Source organism: Hirundo rustica, chromosome 10, assembly GCF_015227805.2.
Source record: "Hirundo rustica isolate bHirRus1 chromosome 10, bHirRus1.pri.v3, whole genome shotgun sequence".
Classification (NCBI taxonomy): Eukaryota; Metazoa; Chordata; class Aves; order Passeriformes; family Hirundinidae; genus Hirundo; species Hirundo rustica.
Genome location: NC_053459.1, coordinates 15,124,439 through 15,139,511, shown reverse-complemented (window position 1 = coordinate 15,139,511; position 15,073 = coordinate 15,124,439). Strand labels below are relative to the sequence as shown.

The 15,073-nt window shown below is 46.8% G+C and overlaps 1 protein-coding gene across 3 annotated transcripts in view; it reads left to right on the top strand.

Annotated features, from left to right (window-relative positions):
- The window catches only part of TP63 (tumor protein p63), an 85,912-nt gene extending 71,525 nt beyond the window's left edge, over positions 1-14,387 (top strand). Inside the window, exons 11-14 of one of the 3 annotated variants that reach the window (XM_040074104.2) lie at positions 8,044-8,201; positions 9,077-9,221; positions 10,037-10,130; positions 11,355-14,387. In XM_040074104.2, the coding sequence (XP_039930038.1) occupies positions 8,044-8,201; positions 9,077-9,221; positions 10,037-10,130; positions 11,355-11,651 (694 nt within the window). In that variant the 3' untranslated portion in view covers positions 11,652-14,387. Of the gene's footprint in view, positions 1-1,431; positions 5,699-8,043; positions 8,202-9,076; positions 9,222-10,036; positions 10,131-11,354 lie in introns of those variants that run through there. The other 2 variants (XM_040074103.2, XM_040074105.2) reach the window with 2 other exon arrangements.
- The last annotated feature ends 686 nt before the right edge of the window (positions 14,388-15,073 follow it).

Here is a 15,073-nt window from a genome sequence, read left to right as displayed (position 1 = left end):
TTACTGTTATGCCAAATACCTTCATGATCATAGGTGGGAAGTTGAGATTTTTTTATCTGGTTTCTATTCTTCCTTTTTCCTGGGGCCCATACTTGAACACACATTTATGTAGAAGAGTTCATAGTCTGCTGCCATTTCTGTAAAACAGAGATTTGCCAGATGATTACTGCTGCAAGAGATATGAGAGGTGGCTCGTGCTCTGGGGAGGGAATGTTTCTGCATTACTCTGCTGTGAAATATGTTTACCGTCAATATTGCCTGGGAGCTACTTGCACAGTCTTTAAGGGTTTCCCTAGAAAACACTTTCACGTAGTGGGTTTCACCCTGCTGAGCACTGTTTTCAGAACTATTTGTATTTCAGTTTCCTGCAGCAGAGAATCACAGAATATTTCTAGTTGGAAAGGACCCATAAAGTTCATAAGGAACACCCAGCCCAGCTCCTGTGATCGAAGGGTTTTCACAAAGTCTCCCAGTGGTTACCAAGAAGAGGGCTCTTACATCCAAGTGGAATCTTGTACCCCAGCAAACACTTCTTCCCTATCAGCAGGGCTGCAGCTATGAGTCCTCTGGCTTTCTTTAAGTCTAGTTAGCAGCACAACTCATTATCCAAGTGAGAAGGGATTATTACCCTCATTAGTGAGCTGTGACAGAACTGAGCTATCCAATGCCTGGAGTGCTCCAGCTGAGCTGCAAGGTTCCCAGTGCTTGCTGTTGTGGGAAGGGGGCTGGTGGGGAAGGAATTCTTTGTACCTTTACCTCATTAATCTTGCTTTTGGTGTGAAAGCTAATAGTAGATTTTTGCATGATTTCGTTTGGTTTTGGGGTGCTGTGCTTGCATGTGAGCTCCAGGCACCTGGATAGTGTTCTCACTACGGAATGGCCAAGATGAAAGGAACCTAGTAGAAGAGCTGTGTGGGCTCTTGAGCATACAGTGCCCTGTGCATCAGCTGCAGGCCCCAGGGACCCTCCAGCTTTTCAAAGGGGAGTAGTTGAGCTGCAATCAGTATGGCCAATAGGCACTGTTCTTCCTCTCTAGCACCAGCTTCTGGTTTTGAAGTGATTGTAGTTAGAAGTGGACTCAATGGAAGCTGCTACTCCTTTTCCCCTTTGGTTGAATGCTCTTGTTCCTCCTGTATTTGTCACTGGAAACATTATCAGGGCCTTATTTGTACCCACGAGAGTAGGACAGAATCGGATTTCCCTATCAACTGGTTGTTTTCCCATCCTTGCCAAGCACTCACTTGTGTGCTTTCCAGCTTCCTAAATCTCCCTGTTACATACCCTCACTGTAGGTGCTAAGACATTTGCGTTTTCCCTCTTTGAAAGCCCATACTGTGATCATGAAGGTGGAAAGTGACTGTTTCTCTCTTGGTGGCTGGCAAAGGGTCCTGTACATTCATCTTTTTCTTTTCTCTGGTTCCTTCTTTACAGTCTCCTTTCGGCCTGCTTCAGGAGTGAACTCACGGACTCAAGGAGAGACCCTCCCAAACAGACTGATGCCATCCTAAAACATTCCAGCCCCCCAAACCCATCAGTATATCCATAAACCGAGCTGGCAGGGTCACTTTGCCCAGCTGGCAGGACTAGGAACAGTGGGGCAAATACACAGCCTGATAGCAGAAGAGTGAATAGTGAGAGTAAACTTCTGAAGGGACTCAAACTTTGCGAAAACAACAGACACTTCTGCAGACCTCTTAGCTGTAGCCCGTAGCATTGCGAGGTCGGGAACCACGATGTTGTCTGTCTTGGTGTAATTTTTTTTCCCCCGTTTTTGTAACGTGTTGATACTCTTTCTTCTTACTTCTGTATTTGTGAAACTGGGCAGGGTTTCTCTGAGCAGGTCTCAATTTTGAAATGCCTTTTGTCTTGTTTAAGTTAAAAAAAATGTGTCCATGGGCTGGGGGAATGGAAGCAGAGGATGTGTGTTTAAATGGTCTGTGATAGTCAATTTGGCCTGTTTCAGTGCTAGTCATGCACTAATAGTGTAAGTAGCTGATGTATTTGTACTGCTGGACAGGGAGAGGTAATAATTATATGAACTGGTACTGCTAAGAAATCAAATTTTTTTCTGTAGAAATGCCCTCAACTTTGACATCATGAATTGCTTCCACTTATTTACAACCTTAAAGGGTCTGATGTAAAGTACATCAAAATTGTAAGGAAGGCCGTATGACTCGGATTTTGCACCAGCACTGCTGACATTGATCCAGCTTTCCTGAATTTAGAGAGTTTCTCCCAACTCTGTGGGCTCTATCCAAGTGGTGGGCTGAACTGCACAAGTTAAATGTGTGGTAGAGTTTTAATAATATCCATGTGCCTGGTGGCCCTGTCCCTTTGCAGCTCAGCATGTAAAGGGTAGAGTGTCCAAAAATCCCTAGTGCCTTACCTGTGAAAAGGGGTTGGAGCTTGTCCCTTTTCTTACAGGTGCTCAGAAGTTATTAGATGTTGCCTTAGCATTTTCATCAACCCTACCATCTTTTGCCCCTTCTCTCCAAGCCTCATAGTTCAAAGGAAATGTTGCAGTTGACTCAGCCAGGTGGCCTCAGGCTGTGTCCACCTTGCCCATTAATCCTGCAACCAGAGGGTCTTTGTGTCCATGAAGTGCATCTGGGTTTAGCAATTCCTGCACAGAAGACTCTTTCTCTGCAAGGACTTCTAAATTCTCACACTGCTTTTATCAAACTCTGTCTCTGAAAGCCATTCATATAGGGCTTAGCTAGGAGGCGTTTGTGTCAAGCCCAGACTGTCACAAAAGAGGAACAATCAGCAGAAAAGTGACATGCTGGCCGCGTTTAGCATGGCACTGGATGTAGATACTTCCAGCGAGGGAGGAGGGTGGATATTTTGCCCATTGAGAGGTGCTCAAACATCTTTACATGAAGAGCAGCCTCTGAAGCTGGGAGAGAAGGGTTCCTCAATGCACACTCTTGGACACTGCTTCTGAGGAACCCTCCAGTGTTCACAGCAGCATGACATAGAAATGTGAGGAATGTACTGAAGGTACACCAGGAACAGTGGCTGGGGAGCTGAGATGAGTTGCAAATGCCAGTGGTCAGCAGCTCCTGAGAAACTCAGGAGGCTGTATAAATCCTGCTGGGGACCTGTGTGCCCTGCAGTGCGGTCTGCTGGATTTATTTGGGGCAGATGCACACGCAGCTGTGACAAACTTGAGGTTAGGCAGTGTGAAGAGAAGGTGCCTCCCAAACGCAGAGCTGGCCTCCTGGCCACCCACCAAGGAAAAAAGGCCTGATGCCGTGGAGGAAGATGCTTATCTCTGACCATCGCATCATCTGCTTCCAGGCAGCAGAGCGGGGATCTGAGCAGGTGATGACTTGTACTGACATCTCCCTTGGGAGCCATATCCCACCTCTGGCTATCTCCAATGTCTTAGCAAGACCTGCTCTACCATTGCAGTGTGGAGGAGGGCTGATGGAAAAGAGCTCCCAAAACTGGGGTTAAGTATATAAATAACAGCTAATTAAACACTAGCAGTGCCTGTTTCATACAGTTGCAGCTCTACCGTTGTTCCTTGTCTAAAGCTAATCAAAATCAAGTGCCTTGTTACCTTGCCTGGAAATTCCAGGAAGTTCTTTGAGATCGCAAAGCAGATCACTATTGTTCTGTGCCTTTCTACTTGGGAAAAAAAAAGGCAATGTGATTCCTTTCCCTGTGAGAAGTGGGAACCTGAACTGTAAATGCAGCCCAGACATAGTATTATGTTTGGCACTGTTTTCTGTTCTTCCAGTGAAGGTTTATTCCTGGAATTTTGCATTGTGTGCTTTTGGATGGCAATATGGAAGTACTGTGACAGGGAAATACTGACCTGTATCTAGAGCACTGCTCCTGGGTCTGTCCACCAGCAAGTTTGAGGAGGCAGCCCACCAGGAGATAGAAGGCATCCACGGCCTCCACTGGAAGATTGCAGTTAATCATTTGGTGTGGCCTCTAGGATATGCCTTGTACTGTAATGGGCAACACATCTCAGACTTCCACTAAACAAGAATGTAAATTACTTGGATCCTAGTGTTTTCTGGAAAACCTTTCTGATTTGTCCCACTTGGCTGTAAGACGATGATGATCGTGATGCTGGTCTTAGTGGTGACTTGATTTGCTTTCCAGCTACCAGGTGGTTCTATTAGAAGGTGCTATTCTGTTTTTCTTTTATCAAATACCTGGAGCTGAAAGCAATTTGAGTTGCTTTGTAGTCTGTCCTCTGCAGATAAAATGAAAACTTTTTCCCAGCTCTCTTTTCATTGCTTCTTTTCCATCTCTGTGTCTTCAGAAATGTAAGCCTTTTTCTTTCAAGGAATAACCAAGTGGACTAATTGGGCCTTATCAGGTAGTCAGGTTATATCAGTCTGTGTCAATTGCTTGATGTATATCCACTAGCTGTAATACAGCTCTGTTCCCTGGAGAGCAGATTGCATCCACAGCCTGCCTTGAGAAATTCCCATACCTGAAATCTAAGGGGAGTCATTATCGCCACCCCTGTCCCTGTGCTGTAGTTCCTGTCTGCCCAGTAACTACTGGAGCTCCTCCTTTCCATGCTCCAGTGAGGTACCAAGCCTTCAAACCACTGGAGTGGTTGAAAAGATGCAGTGTTGTTTGCTTTAGAATAGCAGCAGTTTGGGATGTGGGGAGCTAGGGCATCCCTCTGCTTTTTAGTGTCTGCTGCTTCATGGGCCTTCAAAGCAGATAAATGAAACCGAGCATCATCTGTGTCACCTGTGTGCCTTCATTACACTACATCAGTGACAGCCCAGTGTTATGCAGCCCTGTGGGGAACCTTGCTTTAAAAACCATTGTCCATGAGCACATTGGCCTGGTGTGAACCTGGAATGTGATCCTTGGTGTGGCTTCTGAAAGAGAGGGCAGACACAGAATTGGACAGCTCTGATTCTGCTTGTGCATCTCTGCACTGACTGGGTCTGCAGGGACAGCAAACTGTAGGCACAAGGGTGTGGATGAAATGTTAAACTCTGAGCCCAGTGGCATTTAATGAACCTTTGATGTCATTAAAGGCTGCTCACATGGCTCTGTGCTCATCTGGTGAGCGAGGACTCTGGTCTGCTCAATCAGGTAGTTGGTCTGTCCCAGCAGTTTGCTGCCTCTGGTGAAGGGCTGGGATGAGCTGGGAAAATGTAGAGTTACATGAGGTAGCCTGTGAACTGAACTTTGTTCATTTATGGGACAAGGAAGTTCCTTCCTGACCTCTTGAGATGATCGGTATATGCCTTGAAGCATGAGAGACTGATTGCCCTCATATGAGCTTGCATAACTACAAATGTTATTTGCTAAATAATTACATAGCCTCTTGAAGAGAGAAAACTCAAGTTGCAGAATGTGACTCAGTGCCTTTTGTATCAGGCTGTTCCAAGAAGTATAATAGTCTCTTAATTGAAGTCCTTATACCTTGATATTAAAATGCATTTTGTTGGCATTGATATCAAAGAAATGTTAATGCTCTGGCTTCTAATCTTTCTTGAGACTTAGTAAGTACAGTTTTAAAGAAAATCACTGTGCATGACATTCTTATATCTGTTTTAAAAAATCAAGGAAAAAAAGTAATACATTTTAAATTACTCCTCAAACACCACGTAGTCCTTGTGCTTAATACCAAAACATTTTCTTGTGTTTCTAAGGCTCTTGCTATGTTGATGTGTGACATTAATTTTCAATAAAATTTTGCAAGTTGGTTTATCTTGTGACTTGTCTTTGGCTAGATGGCTTTCTGTAGGCCTTTTAAACATCTGCTCATGTGATGGAATAGCTTAGTTGAAACTAGTGTGGATACAAAGAAAAATGCTTTTGTTTTCTGTTTTATTCCCTTGAACTTGATTGTGTTAATCTTGACTCTTATGAATATGAATGAGATAAGAGTGGAGTCTCTGAGCTATATGTTAAAGTATGCATTTGTTTTCCAAAGTGTTTTCAAAAGTTTGGGGTTGGCTTGTGTTTGATTGTTTTTTGTTTTTCTTTTACTCCCAAAGTGCTTTGTAGTCTCCTAATCAGCTCTGCTGAGATCACTGTTGGTGGTGGAGAGGACAAAGATAGGCCCAGTGCTGACCTCAAACAGTGTGACTCAGTGTCTTTTGGGAAGCCTTTGTTGATTTGATTTGGAATTTTGCTGTGTTCATTGACCTCCTCACTTGCAGATCATACAGATTTTGCCTTAAGAGATTCTTCAGGTGTGTATTAACTTCAGCTGAAGCTCAGTTAAGATAAGTGCCTGAACCCATGAGGTAGAAATACTCATTCGTCCTAAATACAGAAACCTTTTAGGCTAAGGGCCATGTTGACTTGAATTTCATGGCTGGCCTCAACTTTCATAATTGGGGAAATGAAATCTCAGATCTGAATCATTCCCTTCACTCTGAAAAGTTGGGTCTGAACTTCATGGCTTGGTTTCACTTCCCCTTGGGAGTTGTTACCATTGTTAATATTAATTTGTGAAGCTTCTTGTGCTTTCCACTTCCTTGAGTCTGTGAAGTTTGCTGGATCTTGTCCTGCATCTTCACTGCCAAAGGACAGTTCACACCCTTCTGTACCTCCTGTAATTGTGTAATTAGGTAACATTTCTTCAGGGCCTTAGATACTCTAGCCTGTTAGCATAGATGTTTTCTCCACCCAACACTGCTAGTCTTGAAAGTGCAGGAAGCTGGAGACAATGTAATTGTATGGAACTTGACCTTGAGTGCTGAAGGTTTTAATAAATTGTCTAGGAATAAGCCTTTTCTTTCCTTTTACACTTTGCTTATTTGGAGTGATAATTATTCTATTTGCATAGAAGAAAAGCTAGTTCCCAGGAATTGGTGTAACCAGTTATACCCAGATGGGAACAAGTTTCCCAGTGGGAAGTAAGATGGGGCTGTGCCCTTGGACACTCACTCACCATGGGGTCAGTGTGATATGAGTGCCAGGATCTGTGGCAAGCTGGCGACCTCTGCTCTGCAGGGTGACCACGGCTTGAGGGTACTTGTGCCTGGGGAAGCAGGCACGTTTCCCAAACCTTTGCCCAGTCCTACAAATGCCCCTGGTGTCAGAGAGAAAAACCCTCTCCCCCGTGGCATGGCGGTGCTGTGCCAGTTGTGCTGTTGGACGGGCTTTAATGATAATTTTCTGCATATCCCACATAAGACCCCACTCTGGATGGGATGCCGCAGCCGTAACTCGATCTGGGAGCTGGGCTGCCGTTCAGAACCGGCCCGGTCTTGGCAGTCTGGATGGCTTACATGGCAGGACTGCAGCTGGGACCCTCGGGGCTGGGCAGCAGGGAGCTCTGGCAAGCCTCTCTGGCTCACTCCACGAATATGCTGGATGGACTTGAGGGAAGGCAGTGCTCTTGTCAGGTGGTAGCAGGAACCTGATCCTCTTTGCAAGCAGCCTGCAGAGTTTGGATACCAGGTTCGCCTTAACACCAGCAAAAGCTGCCTGTCAGCATGCCAGGCAGCTCTGACCATCTCAGTAGTGGTCCCTGGAATGGTGCATGGAATCTGTCTTGAGCAAGGAGCCTCTGGCTGTTACATATGCACCTGAGAATGCCCTGGTTATATGAATCACTAGGAATTTTGGGTAAAAACAAGGTGATAAGCATGACCCAATCTGAAAACTGTTTCTGCAGTCAGGTTTCAGGGGCATTTAGGATGGTTTGAGATGGTTTCATCAGTTCTTGTTCCTATGAAAAAGTCTTTGACCACAAGGAGAGTTTAACTTAAAAAAAATTCTTCAAATCTTGGCAGATGTTTGCTGGCTTTCCATATATTCTTTTCAACTGAAAAACTTGCATAGATACTTCTCCTTAAATAAAAAGTTTCAACCAAAAGTTAAGCTTTCTTTTTTTTTTTTTTTTTTTGGTACTTCACTTATTTTAAGTGCTGAGAATATCTGGGAAACTTCTTACTTCCTGCTGACTCATTCTCCAGTGATCTTTATCTGTGATGCTCCTATGGTCTCAGTGGTTTCACTGGCCGTGTAGCCCCTTGGGTGCACTCTCTCAACAGGCAGCTGCTGTGATCCCTGTCCTAACATCTCCTTGGTTTGCAGGACCTCCATGCAGTCACAGTCCTCCTATGGCTCCAACTCTCCACCACTCAGCAAAATGAACAGCATGAACAAGCTGCCCTCGGTCAGCCAGCTCATCAACCCCCAGCAGCGCAATGCCCTGACCCCAACCACCATCCCCGACAGCATGGGAACCAACAGTAAGAAACTCTTATTCCTCCTTCTCCTGTTCCCTGCGTGCTTCCTGCTAGTCTGGACAAGGAGTCTTGGCATCTCCACGTGGCTAGTGTTAAGCTGGAGAGCCTGGAGTCATTTGCTGTAAAGCTGTGGAGCCAAATGAATATTGCTCACTGGTGTGCCACGGGGCAAGGCTTCAGCATCCTGCTCAGAGCCTCACAGGGTGAACAGAGCTGCTTCTTGCTGCAGATCTACCTGGCTGCGCTGTCCTCTGGCTTTCGAGACTTGCTTCTTCTTCCTTTCCCAGCAGAGGAGATGCAAGCACTGGCAACGTTTTTTTTTTTTTTCCCTCAGTTCAATTAAGATAGTTCTTAATTTCAAAGGAAACATCTCGCAGTTCTGTTCCTCCTGGCTGCTGCTGTGTGCTCAGCAACCCTGTAAATCCAGGACGACAGACGCTGAGTTTTGTTGGGGCTTTTTTGGTTTGTGTTTTGTTTTTTAATTTATTTCAAAACAGCTGGACTCTTGCCCACACCTGTTGCTGAGCCCCTTCTGGTGCTCTTGCTGTCTCTGAAAACAAAGCTGTTTGGCTGCTGTATTAGGTTTCTCTGCTGGCTCTGTCCTGCCCCTCCTGTGGCAGGGCAAGCCAGGGTTTCTATCCAGGCTGTCTGGGAGGGAAGGTGAGGCGAGGATGGCACTTCCTCCTGTGAGGGGAGAGCTCCAGAAGGACTGTCTGTCGTCTGGTCCTTGCCCCTGCCTGACGCTTCTCGTGAGCTTTTTTCGGGGGGTTTCAGGCTGCTTCAGCTGTGGGTGCTGTCCTTGGGCGCCGTGCTGGGGGCGAGGCCGGGGTCTGGGCGTGCCTGGGTAACAATGTGCTCCTCCTTCTTCTCTCCTCCAGTTCCCATGATGGGCACCCACATGGCCATGACCGGTGACATGAATGGCCTCAGCCCCACGCAGGCGCTGCCTCCTCCCCTCTCCATGCCTTCAACATCCCACTGCACCCCCCCTCCTCCATACCCCTCCGACTGCAGCATCGTCAGGTGAGCGGGAGCAGCTGCCTGGCATTGCCCACACAAAGGGAGCAGAGCCCTTGGGTCAGGAGCCCGAAGGATCCTGGAGCACCAGATCCCACCGGGCCCTTGGCAGTCCTGAGGCTGGCACCCTCTGGGCACTGAGCCTCAAATCCCCACCTCTGAGCAGCTGAGAGAAACAGGGACCTTAGGACTGCACGAAAGCTGAGGGATGCAGCGTCTGTCGGACTGGTGGAGTTTGAGGGTGCCAGGCTGTCTTGCAACCATTTCCTTGTTTTTCTTTTTTCCCCTCTGGCCACTTGACAAGCCGTGGCTGGGGTCAGAAGCCCCCTCTGTCCTTTGTGAGGTCAAACCAGTTGAAAGATGCTGCCCATAAATGAGGAATCCTTTATGCTTTGGGAAGAATGTGCTGATTGGCAGTGCATGATGTGTCTGAGCCCTCGACCCTGAGCCTTGCTGAAGCCCTCTGTGCGTGCACCAGGCTGCCATGGGCTCAGCCACCTTCTGGGTGACGTGACCTGGCAGGAGGGTCTGTGTGAGCCCTCCTGCCTCAAGACCCAGGCTGTGCAGCACAACTCTTGACTAAGGCAAGATGCTGCCAGAGGGCTGTCTGCTGGTGCTGAGCTGAAGGACTCCCTCGTTTGTTTGATGTGGCAGCAATGTGGCTTGCTGGCCTGGGATGTCTTGGACAAGGTCAAGCCAAGGGTGAATGCTTTGTTTCCTGTTGCTGCAGATTGGCTGAGTGTTTGGTTTTTCTGTGGTTTGGGCTGTTGCAGCCAGGGTGATCCTATTTTCTCTCTCCTTCCTTCCTTCCTCCTCTGCAGCTTCTTAGCGAGGTTGGGCTGCTCATCCTGTGTGGATTATTTCACGACCCAGGGGCTGACCACCATCTATCAGATTGAGCATTACTCCATGGATGTAAGTAACTCCTCACCATTTCCTTTGTTTGTGCTCTTGGCCCTGCTTTAGGAACAGGTCAGAAATGCAGACTCAGTATACTTTTATTTTTACCTGATTAGTTTGATTTGAGGCTGTTGCACATGGAGAAGAGATGTTGTGAGGTGGAGAGAGGCTGGACTTGGGGCCAGCAGTGTAACTGCTTTGCCTGGCACAGAGAAGGAGTGTCTCCCCTTTCCCAACTGTCTGAGCCCCCGAAGTGGCCCCAGCCCATGCTCCTGTTAATTCTGCAAGGCTCGGTTTCAGTTTACACCTCACTCGCCTGCAGACAAGTAGACTCTCCAGAAGTGGTCTGCATTTTTTCCCTCCCTGCTTGTTTTCTGGCCTTACCTTAATCATCTTCCCTTGCCACTGGCATCTCATCCCTGTTTGTTGTTTTCCCTTTTTTTGACTTTTGCATGGCTTTTGCTGCTTCCTCTCTGGGGCCATTGCTCTCTTCTGAGCTGGCTGTCCCATTTTTTTTCCCCGAGACTTTGGGAGACTGTGGTGCTTTTGCTCCCTAGCATGTGCTGCCTTCCTTCTGCCGCTTCTCTGATTAGAAAAGCTGACCCAAATTAACTGAAGTTGGTTGCTGATTTTTTCAGAAGCTGATACCCTGTGTCCCAGAGTTTAGGTAATGCAACCCTCACATTTTGCACCAGAAATGATGGGGCCTCAAATACAAGTTTTCTATGGCTATGTGTCTGTTATTAAATTTGGTTATGTTAAAGTAATTAAGACAGTTCCTATAGAGTCACACCCAGAGCTCTGAATACTGGAGCTCAGGCTTGAATTCTAAAACCCGTTTGCAGGCTTTGAAATAAACATGGAAATTTTCAAAGCTGTTGACCTTCAGCAGCCCAGCATCCCCCACCACTGACAGCCAGCAGATCTGCCTGAGGTTGCCTCGGAGGCCTTGCAGTCCAGTTAAGCTTCTAGCTTTAGGTCACCACGTCTAATGCACAAACGAGTGTTTTGTGCCACTTAAAAACAGACTTTGTGCCTTTAAAACAGGCCATTGCTGCCTCATGGCTGCACATGCCTGTTCCAGAGTGAACCACCACTTCCAGGAGCAGTGGTTTATTTTCTGCTGTGTATCGTGGCCACCTGGGTTTTGGCAGCTTTGGTGGTTCTTGGTGGCTCAGAGGCTGTGTTCACTCCTGGAGCCCGGGATTCCCTCGCTAATCCCTGCACCTCGCCTTGCAGGATCTGGTGAGCCTCAAGATCCCGGAGCAGTTCCGCCACGCCATCTGGAAGGGCATCCTGGACCACCGGCAGCTCCATGACTTCTCCTCCCCTCCCCACCTGCTGCGCACGCCCAGCGGCGCCTCCACGGTGAGCGTGGGCTCGAGCGAGACGCGCGGCGAGCGGGTCATCGACGCCGTGCGCTTCACGCTGCGCCAGACCATCTCCTTCCCGCCCCGCGACGAGTGGAACGACTTCAACTTCGACATGGACGCCCGGCGCAACAAACAGCAACGCATCAAAGAGGAGGGGGAGTGAGACCCACGGGCCCCCCTCCACCCCGCCCCGGCCTCGAACTGCTCAGCCCTTCATTCGTCTTCCTTCTGCTTGGTACCGCACCCCCGGACGGAGGGCGGAGCGAACCTTCTTGCTCGCTCCTGCTAGGTCATGCCCTGGGTGCTGTCTAGGTCGTGCTCCTGGACTGCAGCCTCCACCACAGCTCTTGCAAGGGGAAGAGCTGAGCAAAGGGGGAAGGTGGGTGGTATTTCCTTGACAACCATTGACCTTCTTAAGAAGGCCAACTTGTTTTGAGTTTTCCTTTGGGGAGAGGGCTTCTTTTCTTGACTTTTGAATCTTCACACACCTTGTGGCTGCCCTGACCTGCAAACATGTTTCTCCCACCCGGCGATCCCACTTTGAAGAGCAGGAAGGTTAAAATAAAATTCTAAAAAGCCAAAAAAAAAAAAACCAACCAACCCAAAAAAACCCTGAAAAACCCCCCAAGCAACCAAACGCACTCCAACAACACAACCAAATGCAAAAAAACCCAAAGCAACCCAACCCTGAACTGACAGTTTATCAGAAAAATAAATGGGAATCAGTCTGCTGAACGTCGCACTTAAACAGCCTCTTCCCGTGGAGCTGAGTGCTCTGTTCATGTGTAATATTCTCCAGCGGAGACAGCACATGCACTTTGCTGGGCAGGCCAGTGCTCACAGCACCTGCATCCTACTTTTTCCTTTTTCCTTGCCTTCTCTGGAAAAAGCAAGCCTGCTCTCTTCTTGTTTTGGATATACATTCATATGTGTGTCCTGGTTTGCTCCTTTCAGGCTTGGAAGTGTAAATACAGCTACTGGTCACTCTTGAATTCTGCCCCCACCCAACCTTTAACCATGCTGTAATACTACTGACATTTAAGCTATAGAATTAGGCTTTGCCACACATGCAGCCTGGCTAGTTTAGCATAAGGATTTGCCCTCCAGTTAAATGGAGGGGAGTGAGAGCTGCACGTCGGTTTGTTAGGGCTTCAGCTATCCTAAGCTCAATCAACCTTTTGTTTAGACCATGCTAGATTACTTTACTTGGGAGGAAACCAGACTTGTCTTTAGATTTATCTCTAATGGGTTGGAACCTGTTGTGTTTGTTGCCATAGGTTAAGTGACAAGCAACTGAAGTGGATACTAAAAAAAAAATAACCACAAGCAGCCTTAAAACAAGGATCATTTCCTGGTACTATAGGTGTCGTTACTTCAATAAGCCATGTTTACATGAGAAATTGATTTTTCTCTGTTTTTTGTCTTTACTGGTTCTACCACAGTTGTGCTCTGAGGCATTTCCTCTGACTGCCAGTGGTCCTGTGGACAAATAACTGAACAATGTGTGGTTTTGGTAGCCAAGGTACTGAGACTCTAAGGTATACAACTTAAGCTGAGGAGCAAGGGCTCAGCACAGTTGCTTTCAAGTTGGCTTGCTCTTTTTAACAGTAAGCCTGACTTTTTTTGTTTGTTTTTTTTTTTGGCTGGGGAAAGATGAAAAAAGCAGCTTAAATTACTTGTTATCCTACCTTGCTACAGCTGAATATTCCTGTCTCAATGCAGTGGCCGTTCGTGGGCCCTGCTCTGTGTCACGTATTTCACTTAAGTCCGATATGGTTAGCATCCTCCATCTGTCTGTTGTGCCAGGTGTCTGATCTGTGCCTGATGCCAGGACTGTGTTGCATTCAAAGGCTGCCTTTTGGTAGCTGTGCAAGCCTGTTTTGGTTAGCTGTAAATGGTAATGCCGGATGGTTACACTGTCAAGTTTGTATATAAATATTTTTTTGTACGTGTAATTTTTTGTTTTCCTACTGCGTAACATGACAATTTTTATTTCTTCTTGGGCTACTAGGTCTGACGGAACAAGAATAAAATGTTGTTTGTTTTTCTGTTTTTTAATTATTATTTTTATGCCGAAGACAACGAATCGCTGGATGAATATATTTGTATTTTTCATACTGAGATTACTGTGTTACTTTGCAGTTGAGGGGGGAGCGAGCGCGGTACTGAAAGCCTGTGGATTCATTTTATTTTGTAACACTTCAAAGAGCAGTGTCCTAGATTTCAAAGTATTTAACATGCTCAGTGTGAGAACTTACTATATCTCTTTTTTTTTTTTTTTTTTTTCCTATATTGTACAAAAGAAGCGAGTCATTCTGCTCTTGACTTGATGCAATGATTAATTCAGCAGGGCAATGTTAGTGTGGGCAAAGTGTTAGTGCAGATACTTTACAAACCCCTGGAGGTGAATTAGGCCATACCCTTCTCACCTCTGAGGTTTTGCATCTCCATTGTGTAGTCCTTCTGAGCTGCTTCAGTATTGTGTACGTACATTGATGCAAAAGACACTGTCATTTTTAGGATCTAGCTTCTGACTATAAAGGTTAACGCAGTTAATGCTGTGCCCGGAGTTGATACAAGAACTTGAGTATCTGCTTTTCAACTCAGAAGCAAGATGGAGCTTTTCTGCTGCATCACTAATGATTAAAATATATGCTGTGAAAACCTTCTTTCTACTGTATGCCACTATGGAGCGTAACTGGGATCTTTGAGACAGTCTGAACTGCTGTAGCTTTTGCCCTCCCCTGTAGAGCTGTGATTTTGTTTTGATGCATCAAAGTGTTATGGCTTAACTGAGCTGAGAATCTGCCAGTGCTTGTAGCAATGACAGTGTTGCCTGCACCAAGACCTCGATGTGTTTTGGAATGCCTTGTTGTTGAAGTGAATGAAAATAAAAGCCAAAACTGAAAATGATGCTGAATTCCTGAACAACTTCTTTTCCTCCCTGTGTGCCTTCTTGGAAATGTCCTCCTCTGAGCAGCTGGGGCTTGGTGTCACCTTTGCCCATGGCCGCAGTTTTCTGTCCCCACGGGATCTGTGTCTTGAGGGTGTGGTCCAAGGTGCCTTTCTGACAGATGCAGCAGGTCAGCTCTGTAAGCCTCTTGCTGAACTGCAAAGTCTTCAGCCTTTGGCACGGATCTTTTTGGCCCTTTCATCAGATTTCCTTATTTTGTTTCTGAGCAGGGCAGCAGATAGTGCCCCACATTCCATGTCCTGCTGGAGGGGAGGGAATGTGTACTTGGAGCAGGCAGGGTCAGTGCTACCCTTTGACATCCACACTTGGGAAATAGCCTTACACCAAAGGCTTTGTGCATCACCCCGTGCATCCTAGCAAAGCAAATTCCTTCTCCTTTGCATCTCATTTTTTCTTCCAAGGATTTGAAGTGAGAAACAGCTCAGAGCCAGTGGGGTGGCTGTTCTGAAGGGGATGGGAGAAGCTGGGAACTTCATTCTGTCCATGGACCACCACATTAACAGCCCAGCTTCATCAGTGGATTCTGACAGGGGCCCCATGGCTGTGTCGTATAGTTTTCATGGATTATGGTTGGGGGAGGATGCTTAGGAATGGGGAGAGTGGAAAGAAAA